General features: G+C 41.6%; 1 protein-coding gene across 3 annotated transcripts in view; it reads right to left on the bottom strand.

The window, feature by feature from the left end:
- Positions 1-15,430, bottom strand: part of radil (Ras association and DIL domains) — a 31,631-nt gene that overhangs the window by 11,754 nt on the left and 4,447 nt on the right. For all 3 annotated transcript variants that reach the window (XM_046048169.1, XM_046048171.1, XM_046048170.1), the window contains 13 exons: positions 14,180-14,684; positions 10,980-11,095; positions 10,689-10,871; positions 9,922-10,603; positions 9,132-9,262; positions 7,731-7,768; positions 7,432-7,583; positions 7,167-7,279; positions 6,846-6,962; positions 4,949-5,072; positions 2,070-2,242; positions 1,528-1,678; positions 98-324 (listed from right to left, as the gene is read on the bottom strand). In XM_046048169.1, the coding sequence (XP_045904125.1) occupies positions 98-324; positions 1,528-1,678; positions 2,070-2,242; positions 4,949-5,072; positions 6,846-6,962; positions 7,167-7,279; positions 7,432-7,583; positions 7,731-7,768; positions 9,132-9,262; positions 9,922-10,603; positions 10,689-10,871; positions 10,980-11,095; positions 14,180-14,684 (2,712 nt within the window). The remainder of the gene's footprint in view (positions 1-97; positions 325-1,527; positions 1,679-2,069; positions 2,243-4,948; positions 5,073-6,845; positions 6,963-7,166; positions 7,280-7,431; positions 7,584-7,730; positions 7,769-9,131; positions 9,263-9,921; positions 10,604-10,688; positions 10,872-10,979; positions 11,096-14,179; positions 14,685-15,430) is intronic.

Genomic DNA, 15,430 nt, shown 5'->3' with positions numbered 1-15,430 from the left:
TCCTCAACAACCACAGCTGCTGAGGCACATGGCCTGGATTACTGCTAGGTGTGTGTATCCGACATTGTGCGTTTGTGTGTGAGCGGCTCTTTCTAACCTGAACGTCCGGCCAATCAGCTGTGTTGGTTCCGTTGGAGTGTGTATGCACACTGGGAGTGTTGGTGTGTGTTTGCGTCTTGGTGCGTAGCCCCCACAGGTAGTGGCGGATGTAAAGCAGCTGTCTGTAGATACTGTCTTCTACACACTCGTTGTCCAGGTCCACTCTAAAGCCGGCGCTGGGCAGCACAATGGGAGGGTGGTTCTCAAAGCTCTCCAGGAGGTCCACTAAACACACACACAAAGTGATGTTACATCATCTACACACATACTTCATTAAAAGGCCCCCATCAGCACGTTGCTCTTTCTGTTTTACGGTGTTCACGCCAAAAACTTAATTTAAAGCTAACTAGAGCTGATAACTGTTACAGAAGTTTGGGACATAACATTATAGACATGGACCCAGATTCTAGTGAAGTTTTCTCCCATTTTTTTTTGTTAAAAACCAGGATACCGTGAAAGTTAAACACCTCATCCAGGCTTCTGATCACTCTCTGCCAGGTGCACACTCAACTCACATTAGTAGTTAGTTAAACAAAAACAAATATAAATGGATGTAGTGATGGCCTACCATATATGCTAAAGTGAACACATTGACATTGGTTATGTGGAAGACAGATGGAGAAGACAATTCCAAATGCATTCAGTTTATTCAGCAAAGAGTCAAAAACAAAAGTAGGTCCATGAGGAAACTCAGTCGATACAGAAATGAGAGATGTGACAGATGATCAGAATCTGCAAAAGATGAATCATGGATATATTTCAATCATAAGATGAAAATCAGGACATGAATCAATCGCAGGTGAATGCTACCATACTGATCCTGTAGATCTCCCTTCAGAATGTAAACTAATGGAGGCTGACACTCACAGCAGCAAATGTCAATGTCCTCTTTCATTTGTATTTGTTTGTGTTCCGTCTTCACCTACATCCTCAGATCTTGCGTTTCAAGACATAAGAATACTCTGCTTTGAATAATTTGTGTACAATACTTGAATACGCAAATATTTTTCAAAAGTTTAACTGCTGGTCAAAACTCCATTCTCAGTGTTTGTGCAGTGTATATGAAGTTTCTACATCACACTTTAGTGAATTGCATACTGGACCTTGATTGGCTGACAAACTAATTGTGATGTCACAAAAAATTATCATTGTAGGTATATTTCCTAAACTTAGGTTTAAGGTGAGCAGAGATACACTTTCCACCTTTTGTGTCAAACTCTGCACATACATCATTCTGCACCATGAAGTAATTCTAAGAAAAACACATTTCTAGCTGGAGGGGGACTTTATATGACTTCCAACATTGAGTGTAAGAGATACAGGCCAGTATATATTGCACTCTTATCACATGAGGACTTTGTGTTGCCATAATTTTGTCATTTCTACTGGCCACGAAAATAAACTCATCTCACAAATTCACACACGTACCTGTTCTGTATATATATGCCTCGTCCTCGCTGCTGGCTTGCCACGTTGGGACTGGGCCTATCTCTGCTGTGAGCTGGTACTGGGTGAGAATCCTGTGCAGCTGGACAGGTTTCAGAGTCGGGTGCTCACTGGACAAAGCTCGCCAACTCAACTGGACACAGAGCAGAAGAAAAGGAGAGGAGAAATTAGTTCTGGGAGGTCTATTTTTTATTTTTTTTTTCTTCTCAAATACAGCCAAGCAATCCCAGGAGATGTGTGGGCCGTCACAAGTTGATCCTGGCTAAACCTTTTCAGAGACATTATCAGTCAATAGCTGATCAGAGAGACTTGTTTCATGAACAACAGTTCTGTCTGATGTACTGGATTAAGCATCTCAATGGCAATACTTTGTAACTGATCTTCCATTGTTTGAGTTCATGTTGAACTTGAAACATATTTTAATACGGTAAGCTGCTCTGGTTATTTTCAAGTTTTGCCACCTAATTAGTGCTAGCTAGTGCTAATCCTGTGTAAGATTGTGTGTGTGTGTGTGTGTGTGTGACCTGTGTGAGCTGTTGAGGGGGTGTGGCAAGAATGGACACAGTGCTGTTGAGCTTGGTGAAGAATTTGTCAGCCAGATGTCCCAGACCCGACCTGCTCGCCCACTCCATCACCATCCGCAAACACGCCTGAATCTGCAACACCTTGGAGCGCTGGAACCAACCCCGAGATGGACCTGCGCACGCACACACACACACACACACACACACACACACACACACACACACACACTTGGATATTTCATCGGAGACACTGCAGTAGATTATTATTCTACGGTGTGTGCATGTCTAAAAGAAAGGGAGACTAAAAGAGAGACTGTTTTTCTATGCATTTGTTGTACATCAACACATACATACATTTTTAACTTAGTTGATATTGATGCGAGTGAAACAATAGCAACAGCCACCAGTCGCCTGCTCCTCGCAGAATACAAATCGACCTCTGCAGAGGGGCTCAGCTGACTGGGTTTGTGTTTTACTGCACCCCGCATTCTTCACTCTGCTTAATCCTTTCTTTCTTTGTGTCACATCAAAGAACTGAAAGGAAGTTTTAGGGCAAGTTAAGCAGGCGACAACTTTAAATCTGGCAATTGTCAAGCTGGCATCCCATAGTTTGTCAATCTGTCGTTCCATTACCTCACTGCTCGCTCACACACACACACACCTCATAGCTATAATTCCTATTTAAGCTTTCTGAAATACCCCCCAATGTGAGCTCAGGCCTGTTGGTACAAACAATGACAAACAACTGGACTAGAGCTGGGTATCATTTGAGATTTTTCAATGCTATAGATACCCGAGTTTCTGAACACCACGAAATGCATTTAATAAAAATTTCCAAATATGGTAAATACAAACTGCTATGTTTAATTAGCCCTATTTACATTTCAATTATACATCCAAGCCTATGCAATATGACTAGTCTTTCCACCCTACCCACACAATAACTGTAACCTTCATGCTGCAATTGTTTTCATTATTCATATATGCCAAATAGTTTCTCTATTTATTGATTTTAAACTGTCCTTCTTATGCCTGAAAATTTTTGTATTTTTGCTTAAAAACCGCCTTAAACAATTAATGGTCTAATTATTTCACCTTCGTGTTATAGTCAATAGACATACGGTAGAACAAAACATAGAATCAAGGTAAGGGGATGTGTAAAAATGTAAATATAGTGTCAAATTTTTTTTCATTTAACAGAAGAAGCCAATGTTTTCTTAATGTTAACTGTCAAAATATAAGCAGCGGTACAAGAACTTTGTCTAAATAAAATAGTGTAAAACTGGTAAGATATTAATTTTAGTTAAAGAATTACGAAAGGGTTTGCACTCTTCAATCCAGGTTTTTCAAAAGATAGTGTCAGGTGCCTGGAGCCAAAATCAACAGTCCTATTTCATAGAACAATTTCACACACACTGACAAAAAAAGCAGAAGAAGCTCTTCACATGAGAAAAGAAAATAATTTGTTCCATGTGCAAAAGGTGACACAATGGGAAAACATTTTGACAGTAAAGTCAATGTTTCGGTCAAATGACTGTCGTCAGCACAACAAAAGATTTTTATTAAAATCATGCGTAATCTGCTCACAGAATAAATAAACAAGATTATGAATCTGATCAGACAATCAATGCTGGTTTTTGGCACTTGAGACATGACAAGAAGCTTCAGGCAGACAATAAACTGGCAGCATTGTGTCCAGAGAGCACACACACCCACACACACCCACCCACCTTCAAATATTCTGCCATATGTTTTGGATGCACACACACACACACACACACGCACATATATTCCCTTCTGTAATAGGCTTATGTCTATCGCAAAGAGACGAGACATCACTTAAGCAAATGTGTCGTAATGCTTCATAGCAGCTGGTTTACAAATACACCTTTAAACCCAAAAAGGCATCGTACCCTCTCAAACGAAGAGACTGAACAAGTAATCTATTTGCAGGGTGAAAGATATGACAACACACTTAAAGCAGAGCGTCTGCACCATTTTACATCTGTTAATCTGGAATTCCCCCAATCAGGTTTTCTTCCCGAGTTGCCATAATATCAGGCTAACACACAGAGTGTCTATGTGTGTGAGTTGCAGAGCGCCTGGTGCAAACGACAGCGTTACCTGCTATAAACTCACTTCACTGTTACCATGGACACCATCAGTGGAAAAATATAAATGAGCGACAAAAAGGGGAGAGAGACAGAGAGAGAAAGCCAGACAGAATGAGAGAGGGAGGTGGAGATGAGGTGGGGGACAGGGGAGCCTCTGCATGAATATAAAGGTATTTCTCCTTCTCCCTTTGCCAGACATGTGATCTCTCCTGTCTCCACAGTCTAATGAAGACATATGGCGTGTGCGTGAGTGTGTATATGTGTGGCTAAAGATACAAAGAGAGGGTGTGGAGAGGTTGGAAGTGATAGGTAGTTGGAAACATGGATATAGCTGGAGGCAAAGGACTATTTTCTGTATTTAGAAAAGGTAATTGACGATTAGCAAGGTCATCAGAACAACTGAGACCTTTCTGTCCTTTACCCTTCACTCTGCCATTTTCCCCTATTCCCCCTCCCCTCCCCTCCTCTATCTCTCGCCTACATCCTCTTCCACCTCTACTCTTCTTTGTCTCCCCTCCTGACGGCCAGATGGAAGGAAGGAAGGAAGGAAGGAAGGAAGGCAAGAAGGAGGAGGAGGGGTGAGGGAGAAACAGAATGCAGATAGGAGAAGGGCATTGAGGACAAATCTGGGTTAGTCTGTCAAAATGCTGACAAGGACAAAAGGACACTCACTCTCTCTCACACACAGGCACACTAACAACTATACAAATCCTGAGGGAGGTCAAATGGAAGAGAGAGTTTGAGTGTGCATGCTCTTTGTCCTACCTTTGTCCATCATCTGGTTAAATAGCGACACATTGGAGAAGAAGAAGAGGTATGCAAACATCTGAGCCTGGATCTCCGGGTGGACCTGGTAGCCCTGCAAGAGCTCCTGGGTATTCTGAAACACCTGCAGACACACACACACACACACACACACACACATACACAAGGATGAGTATAGAAATACTGATTTACTTATGACTTATTTCTTATATCTATCAAATATGGACAAAAGCTATATAATCATACATATTCTGTATCAACACTTTCCATCTCTTCATTGAATGTATATTATGTTTACACAGAGTAAAATATTTAGACTTTATGGCTGCACTTTTCCATCAAATTAATATATTCTAGTGTCTCATTTTATATAGTTCACCAAAATTCATCCCGATATATTCAGTGTCTTTGCAATCATCACTTGAATTTAAAATAAATTTCTGTGGGTTTGAACACAGTTTGGCTGCACAGCATGACTTTGTATTAATTGATGACCCACTGGCAGGTCAGTTAACACTGACCTGTGGAACAGTGTATCACATTCTTAGCAGAAAATCTCCCCTTCAGGTGCATGCGAGTGTTTGACAGCTAATTTCTAGACAAGCTGCTGATAATTTGCTAATTCATTGTGTGTAATTATTGTAACCCCATTTAGAAACAGGATGTCATCTTTTTATTTGTTCCATAAACTCTTTGTAATTTTTACTAGCCGCAACAGCTCGTGCCTGGTATTATTATTCCAATATGCAGGCTTGCTGAGCGGTATGAAGAGGTACGGAGACAGAAAGGGGGGTCTGATTTGATCCACCTCTGAGCCGGGAATGATGGTAGAGGAGAGGAGGGACGATATTTCTGTGAAAAGCCAAGCCGGCATGCTGGAACAGGTGTGCCGTTTCAAGTCACAACCTTTTTTCTTTTTTTTTTTCCAGGGCCTACCCGGAAAACCGGATCGCTATGTGAAAGCACACACGACTGCAAGCTCATTTTGTTGAGTATGAATGAGCGAAAGCGGCATATTGGCGGGATCTCTATGTGAAAGCGGCTTATGTGTGCGTCATCATGGCAAAATGTGGTCCTGGAGACACCTACAGTAGCAGGAACTACCACAGAAGCGGTTTTAAGTGCTTCTCTCATGTCATGTATATCATGTCAGAATATTTCTGGTTTATTTTGAAATAATGTCCCTAATTCTCTTTTATACTTAGATAAGACTTTTGGTTTCTCCACTTCACAAGACCCCCTCCACTCAAAAATTTATTTTGTTTAGTGTTCCTTTACTTGAATGTTTGACCCTCACTGAGTTTTTGACTTCTAGAGGCATTATGGAGCACTTGTTATTTGTTTGTCTCGTGTATGTGTACACAACACACATTCCTGCCAATAGTTTCCCACTATTCCACTGATCTACAGGTGGCAGTAATGTGCCAAGATATTACAGCAGATACACATCAGTCAAAAAGAAGAGCTAGTAAACATGGATGTAAACAATGCTGGATTTAAAATACTTTAGATACACACAATATGTTTTGGTAAGAAACACTTTGTTTTTTCACAAGAAAATTCTACAGGGTAACTTTAAATATGAGATGTGTATGAATGAGCATATTTTTGTTTGAAAGCCAATCCTGGTCCCAATATACATTTTTCAATGAGAAGGAGTAAACGCAATTGTACAGACGTTTACCTAGTTAATTCAACTTTTTGTGGAAAAAAACGTATTTTATGTCCTAAAATGTTTCTTTAAACAATAACATGAAAACAAGCTATTTAAAACAACGTGTGCAACATAGTGAGATGTGAAACGAAAGAGAATCAAATTAGTTATGACAATTAATAATGAATTACATTTGCATGATCCTAACAACCTACTACAATACAATATAAGGCATGTGCTTACCTGCAGGACCCTGCGTATGGGTTCTGGAAACCCTACACCTCCTTTCCAACAGGGCTCAGAGCTGTCGACCGGGAATGGATTACAGTCTAACAACCCTGGTAACACTACATAAAGAGCCTGGAGACAGACAGACAGACAGACACACAATGATGGAAGTAATCTGAAATTACAGAATAACGTCTAACATTTTAATCATTTATTGTGTGTGTGTGTGTGTGTGTGTGTGTGTGTGTGTATTCATCTAGTCTGGTTTAACAAAAACAAGATAAAAAAAATGTCTCGTTCAGTAAGATGGCACGATTGTCGCAGTGCCAAGATTACCTTGGTGATATAGTAGACACATTGCTGGAAAGTGTACATGATCACTTCTTCCAAGATAGTCATTGCCTCCTCATTGGCTGATATGGTTGCCGATAGCAACGACTCCTTTGACCCTAGACACAGATGACAGAGATAGAGGCATCCTTAAGAGATATAAAGCTGTATCAGGATCTACTGTATGTCAGTGTGAGTAATGACTGAGCCAAGTGTTTTCCACACTCATCATTCAGACTTGTTGAGTGAGTGTGAGTGTGTGTGTGTGTACCTTGCAGTGTCTCTATGCTGTGTGTGTATGCTGGTGCTCTTTGCTGTATAAAGTAGAGGATCTCGATGGAGTTAGACATCCAGAAGAATATGGTCTGCAGGTCTGGTACCAAGTCTGAGATACTGAGCAGAGACAGGGAGGCCGGGTCCTGGCTACATGGACGGACGGACAGACACACACACACACCCCATGTGGAGGTTATAACAGTTACCTAGACATACTGACACACTGAACACACTGTCATGCAAACTCAAAAGCAGTACATAAGCGCAAGCTCTCTTGTTGAAAGCGATACTCACTGCTGAGCTTGCTTCTGAGCCAGCTCCTTTGTCTTCTCCTGCAACACACACACACAGCAATTAAGTTCTCATTAAACTTTTAGGATGTGCATAGGAGAACCACACTACATGGCAGTATCACTAACCTGCAGAAAGAAATACCACAATCATCATATTTACAAAAACTAACACACTCAATGCAGGTTGATAACTTTGAGCCCAACTGGACTGATTATAAACTTACTCCAATTATAACACCACCCATTTTTAGATAAAAGATATAAACCCTATGAATAAAACAAGGTAACCGGAACCATATTCAGGGTTTCCCGCAGCGTTATTATAGCAGAGGCGGACCACCTCTAGTGAAACCACCTCTGCTAATATAAAAACTTTATGCACTTGTACAAGAACAACAACATAAACCTTCAGAAGAAAAGAGAAGAGATGCCACTGCATGCAACAGGTGTAGCTACTGTTTAGACTGTTCATTTCCTGACTAAATTGAATGCGACACAAGATGTGTCAGAATCAGGGTTTCTTTTTACCTCCCCAAAACTATTTCCTGGGGGAGACCTTGATATTAACAATGTTCAAATGTATCTATTTCAAAGTTCGAGATACATTTGCCAAACTCATAAGTTAGAAGGGCTCAAACCTCAATACTGACTAAAATGTGTCAGATCTGAGTATTAAAAACTGTGCAATATCTAAACTGGCAGCGAAAGATTGGTGAGATTCTTCATTTGATTAGATATTTCTTATTTCTTTCTTTTCTTTTCTATATATCTAAATCAGGAAACTCAGGCAAATTTCTTCATGTTAACTGCGCTGAACAGTTCATAATTTTTTAATATTCCCTAAAGTATTCTGAAAAACATTGTTTTGGTATTCACACCAAGTCTCAGGTATTGTATCTATCTAACCTATCTCAAACATTTTCAGAAGACACTCAGCCCTGTCTGTAAGTTTATAAAATGTTAAAAACTTTAAAATGCCAATCACAACTTTTAAGAACTAAAGTGACATCTTCATATGTCTCGTTTTATCCAAGATATTCAATTTAAAATTATATATATATATATATATATATATATATATACATACATACATACATACCACAGAAAAATTACTTTCGACAATCTGGAGCGAACACATATTGCTTCGTTAAAGGACTTCATTGGTTACTTGAATATTAGAATTATTTCCAATTAACATTTTTCAGGTGTAGACACGATATATTTTCATCTAAATCCCTAAACTCTTTCTGTGGTGGCAGAGGTTGCTTTGGAGACAATTCATAGTATAGACAGAACAGTATACTGTCCCAAACAGAGTACAAAACACGTGATATCTTAAGCAGAGACCAAGGTACCACAGACACAGAAAGACACAGAGACACTTCGACAGGCAGACACTGACCCATGCAATGGTCTGGATTCGTCGTACAATCTTCAGCAACAGTTTTCCAAAACTCCCGGGTGGGAAGGTTGATGCAGAGTGTTGTATGCACAGACACAGCAGGTAGGCAGGTGTCAGCTTATGGTCATCTCCTGTGAGGGAGTTTAAAGGGTTAGTTTACCTAAGTTATGAAAAAACATATTTCTCAAAAAAAGTTTAGCTCCTCTACTTTCAGCCAAGGAAACAGTCACTATGAAACAGCTAACAGTGAAGTCTATGGATTATCTCGACACTGATTCTGGAGAGATGTTGCTTTTCATAGACACTTCTTACGATATACCTGTTGCATAAAGAGTGAAAAATACTGGATGAAATGAGACAGTTTCTCTTCTTGTCTTTCTAATGTTTTCCTTATTTCCTTTTTATTTCAATACCAAAAGGCTGACTGACCCAAATCCCTGTGTAATGAACTGTGTATCTGTCTGTGTTTACTGACGACCTCATTCCAGCCTTTGTTGTTTTGTGTTTGTATGTATGCATCTCATTTTCCATGCAAAATTTAAAATGGCACAATAATAAAAATATAATTTTAAAAACCTGGACAAAATAACCTAACTATCTGCATGACTCGATACCACCTTTTTATGCAGTCTACAGATACCAGTAAAGGTGAGTGAGCTTGTTTTTGTTGTTTTGGTGAAATAACCATTTAATTGCAACACCATACATCCAAATGATCAAAGATCAAAACATCGTATAAGTGCAACAGACATCTTATATTCTGTACTATATTGTAAGTCAGAGCACAGACCTCCAGGTTCTATAAGAGACACAATCCTGTTTAACAGCTGGTCTTCGTGAGCCTGTTCAAAATCCAGCTGTAGCCTTCTTTTCTGACATCCTCTTCCTCCTCCTCCTCCTCCTCCTTCCCCTCCTGACAAACCAAGGGGCCCTCCCACCGCAGGCGCTCCACTGCGGGATTTTATCAGGTGAGGTTTGAAGCTGCGTCTGACTGCCGGAGCACTTGACACCTGTGCTGCTTTGTCCTTCAGCACAGAACCACACATCTTACATGTCTGACTGTCTCCCTCCTCCACCCCTGTATCGTAAAGCTGCCCCAGGGAGCGAAGGCGTGCCAAGGTCTGAGCCGGCAAAGGCTTAGCGCCCGTGGGGTCTTTGTACAGGAAGATGTAATGTGCTCCAAAGGAGAGGAGGTCACCGTGACGCAGCGTGGTGGAGCGCTCGCAGCGGGAAAAGTTCACCAGAACTGTGGCGTGGAGCACTGGCTCCACAGCAACGGAGAACCGCTGACTCTCAACCAGCTTTTCACCCTTGTTGTTGTTATTGGCATGACGACGGGGTGCGGGGACTCTGCGCAGGCGGCAGTGGAGGGGCAGGATGTCAGGAGAAAAGAGGCAGATGTTGGGGCGAGCTGACGGAGTCTCCTGACCGACTGTGTGCTGCTCTCTGTTCAGCAGGTACACCAAACAGTCCTGCAACACACAGCCAATAAATAGCACATCACCAGATATACTGGAAGTCTCTAATATAACATGTGAACTTCTTCCCTATCCTTACCTGCTGATTGTATCCCTGTAGCAGCAGGATGTGAGGGGACTGGTAAAGCGAGTGCCTCACCCCTCCTCCCCCCTGACTCCCCTCTTCTTTCCTCCGGCTGCTGGAGGCCGCCTCACGTTCTCGACACCTTAAGGGCCCTGGCAGGGTGGAGTAATAACGTTTGGGCTCCTCTCCCACTCCCAGCTGCAGACACATGTGCGCACAAACACACACACACACACACACACACATTTGGGATTTAAGGTAATAATAATCAATTATTTTGACTGGGCTTCAGTGTGGTGGCCCCACCTGGTTGAGGCTGGTCTCGCTGAGGCTGCGGCAGAAGGATGAGTTGCTTGACCGTGGCAGGGTCAGCGTCCCCTTCGCCCTGTTCCTCTGGAGCTTACGAGCCTGAGCATTAATATCTACAGGGAGGCGGTATGGAGGAGCAAGACCGAGAACAGGGAGGGAGAAAGAAGGGCAAGAGGGAGAACAGGAGAATGATAAAAAGGAGCAAAAGGAAGAGGCAGCGTAGAGAGAGAAGTTGAGGACACACAAGAAAAGAAAGGTAATGAGTGGAAAATAAGAAGAAAGTGAACTCAAATGTGACGTGCATTGTTGACATGTAAGACTCATGAGTCTGGATAAAGCAACTTCTTATACTGTAGTGACACAAGTGCATAGCAGTCATGTGTGAGCTAAGTGAAAACTAAGTACAACAAAACCAGTGAGATGACAAATGGTGCTGGATGGAGCAGCACATGTAGCTGACAACAGTAACCCTGATGAAAGGTGAACTGGGCAGCTCCTCATGACTTGAATTTGAGGCCATGCGATGGCTCACACTGATTTAAACACACACACACACACACACACACACACCGGCTGAATCACTGGCAATGGGGGTGGCGCTGGTGACAACACAGGTAGAGGTGGTCTCCATGGCAATGACTGACAGCCACCCTACCTGATGCCAGTCCCCACCTTTAGAGCTGGACTGTACCACTCGACCAGACCGCATGGGGGAGCTCCTGTGTTTGCCCAGCCCAGACCGACCCATTAGAGCCGCCAGGAATTGGGACGTTTTGGGCCCTACAGGAGGGATTAGGAATGGGGGGGGGGGGGAGGCTGAGAAAATACCCCCTCACCAAAACACTGAGCACAGAATAACACCCCCACACATATACCAACAGCACACCACAAAAACACATGCACTGTGGAGCAAAAAAAAAGTGATGCACAGTTAAAAGATGTGAGGTACAGGATTTCCCCCTCTAAAATACCACTGTCAAATTAGTAAGATATCACAAATATCAAATTTTTCATTGCAAACTATACAATATGCTTAGTGCTTAATTGTGAGTCAATTTGGGTGTTTTTATATTTGATTTCACAAAAAAAATCCAATTTATTTCCCCAGTTTGTTGGCAGGTGAGATTAAAACTATGCAGAGTTGGGAATGCAGATTGTATCATTGAGTGTCGATAATGTAATTAATTTGGCTGTGATATGTAGTAAAAATCCTACCGTACCTTTCAAGTGCCATCTCATTGTAAAAAAGTGTGTGTAATAGTACACACATTTCAGACATGTGCATGCACGTTCACACATATACCAGGGGGAGAGAAAAAAGACAGTAAGTGAAAGACAGAAGTAAAGGAGGAAGAAGAGACTCCAGAGAATGTGAATTTTGTGAACACTATAACACAAAAAGAGAAAAGGTTAGTGTGAAAATGAAAATGTGTATTAGTTAAAACCCTTTTACCCCCAGAAGGTAATCTGTGATGTGATATTTTTGTTTATATAAGAGGTTCATGCTGCAGTTGTGTAACTGTAACATCTCCAAGCACAGTAAGAAATGCTGGTGATAATTTTTTTTAACTGTAAACAAATCCAATGAAAAGACCAAAACCAACAATAAATTAATCCTACAAACAAGTGTTTTCTGTCTTGCCAAAGGCTGATATAGCTTTTTTTATAGCAAAGACCTCTATTGTTGTCCACATACTGTTAACACACGAGTGAGCCACACCACTGCACTGTGTAACAAGTCACTTTATTACAATAAACACTGCGGTTCATTTTGAGTAAATCCACCATCCATAGTCCTGCCCTAAATACTCACTAGCACTCAAAATATTATTAATTTGTGTTTGAAATTAGTCCCCACCAAATGCACAATTTACTGATTGAGTGTTTGCTAAGAACAACAGTAACCAGCAGTTGTAGAAATTTATAGAGCCATTTTTTTAAATAAATGGGAAACTGTGAAGATGCTACCCAATGATAATACAAATAAAAATATGTGCACAAATACAGGAACTCAATGGCATTAAGAACAACTGTTTTAGAAACAATACTAAATATTTATGACACAGACAGTGTAGGGAAGTCAGAAAGCACTAAGAGATTGGTTTTGTTCTTTTCATGGGATTTGTTGCGCATAAGAAAAATACAGAGTAACACCAAATGTCTCCTTTTTAAAGGTTTTTAAAGGTTGGTTAAAATTGTCTTGTGTTCAGTCCAAAGTGTGTACACAAGACTATATTAAGCAACTGTACTGTGCAACAATAAAAAAATAAAACATTGTTGACTGACTCTCTGGCTACCACAGACGTTGACATAGCAACCAGTAAACCCTGGCGTGCTTCATGAGAAATCTAAGTGAGGCTGAAAATACTTGCTCTGCCTCTCTGAACACTAACTGGGTGTCTTCAATAGGATGCACAGGGGTGAGTGTGTGCATGTGTGTGTAAATGGCTAACGTTTCATCAATCAGTACACCAATCTACGTAAAGGTCACCTCATGGTTCCAAAAGACATTTACACAGACATAGATTAATAATACTGCACTGCAGATGTAAAATCACAATAGTACTTTTAATGAGTTTGTGCAATTTGTTTACACATTATCTATTGAAATGTACCTACAGAATGGAGTGAATCTGTAATATCCGGAAATCCGTAAACTGTAATATCACTTGAGTGTACACAGTTCAGGTGTGACTGACTGAAAAATGATATTACCTCACTGTAATAGAAATGAGTCATTCATAAAAACACCCACCTACACCTCCGGTTGCAAAGGATTCAGCTTTCACTCAATCATTCGATTGGCTGTCCATGCATTTCAACTGCTTTGTGAGTGTGCACTTGTGTGTGTGTGTGTGTGTGTGTGTGTGTGTGTATTTCTTTATGTACTCAATTGTACATGCAAGTGTGTGTCTCTAAAAATAAAACACCAAATGAAACATTTCCACATAAAAAAAACAATAGTATTTATACAGGAACATTGTCTTCTCCACACGATAATAACTGACGAAGGCTCTTATTCTGCATTTCCACACACACACACACACACACACACACAGCAGAGGAGGTAACGAGCTGTGCTTTTCTGCTGAGTTTGACATGTCAAGAAAGGAAGGGAATTAGACCAGCTGCTGTGTGTGCGTGTCTATGTGTGTACCTGTCTATCTATATGCGTGAGTGTGTGTGCGTTTCCTCACCAGCAGTGATGGTGTCCTTCTCCTTGGCGTTGAGTTCCTCCACCTCTGCTCTCCTGCGCAGCTCAAATCTGCGAGCGTGTCCTTCTCTGGGTTTCCACAGCTCTTGGAGCAACAGTGGCTTTTCATTGTCCCCCAGCGCACGCAAGCATTCAGTTCGCCACCCGCCACCTCCTATCCCGCCTCCCCCCTCAAAATGCCCGATCACGTCGCACAGGACGTACGAGTGGGCAGCGTTCTTGTTGAGCGAGTAACGCTCGAGTGCCTCTTTGACCAGTTCCTGAGCACTGGAGTGTGGCGTGGCCAGGACGCTCTTGTAGTTGGCACCAGCACAAATTTCATCTCCAAAAATCTTCAGCACCCCAGGGGCCGAGCTCTGTGTGGAGAGTTCAGCTGGGTCGTCCGCCGGTCGCTCTGGGGGATCGTTCGTGGAGCGCCTGTCCCCACGAGTGTTTGTTCCAGTTTCTACTGGGACACGGTCTCTGTAACTCAGAGTGCGGTACAGGACCTGGTGAACAGACAAACAATACTGTACTGTAGGCCACTTGATCACAGACATTATGTACAGTTCATGTTTGTAGATTAAAGGGTCGGGTTCACTAAAATCACAAAAAAAAACTAAACAAATTGTTTTCCAAGGTTTAGAGCTATCCATCTTTGAGATTTCTGCCACTACCAATGGAGGTGAACAGGCTTTTGGGTGTGGTGCTCAAAGTATTGTGACAGTCCCTCCTAGGCACTAGTTGTCCTGTGTCTGTCCTGTCTGTTTGTGTTTGTCTTGCAGGATGCGGTTCTGGGAGGTCGTCATCAGCGGCATGAGTTACACCTGGGCCTGAGTGGTTGGGAGCTATAAAGCTCACCACCTTTTTGTCTTTGCTCTCTCTCTCGCATCGCGGGTGCGGCTGTTGATTACTTTTGTGTTCTTACTGACGTGACACTGATTCACACATTATCTTTGCTAAATCTTATTTTGTAAAATAAATTGTTACTTTTTCCATGCAAGCTTGTCTTGTCTCCCATCTTTGTCGCAGCCTAAGAGCCGGGCTGTGACGGTATGGGAAATTATATTTACAGTGTTTTTCGATTGTTTAAACACATCTCTTGAAATTATGCCTCTTTTTCTCAAAACTGTAAACACAAATCCACAACTTCTCACCCAATTCCCCAAACATCCTATTTTCAGGTCAAAATGAAGTTCTCCACTCAAAACCATTCAATCTCGCTGAAAAACCAAACTTTGCCCTCAGACATAAC

This window comes from Micropterus dolomieu, linkage group LG04 (genome assembly GCF_021292245.1).
Source record: "Micropterus dolomieu isolate WLL.071019.BEF.003 ecotype Adirondacks linkage group LG04, ASM2129224v1, whole genome shotgun sequence".
NCBI classification, from domain to species: domain Eukaryota; kingdom Metazoa; phylum Chordata; class Actinopteri; order Centrarchiformes; family Centrarchidae; genus Micropterus; species Micropterus dolomieu.
The sequence above is the reverse complement of the archived record's forward strand: the minus strand, read 5'-3'. Positions and strand labels throughout refer to the sequence as shown.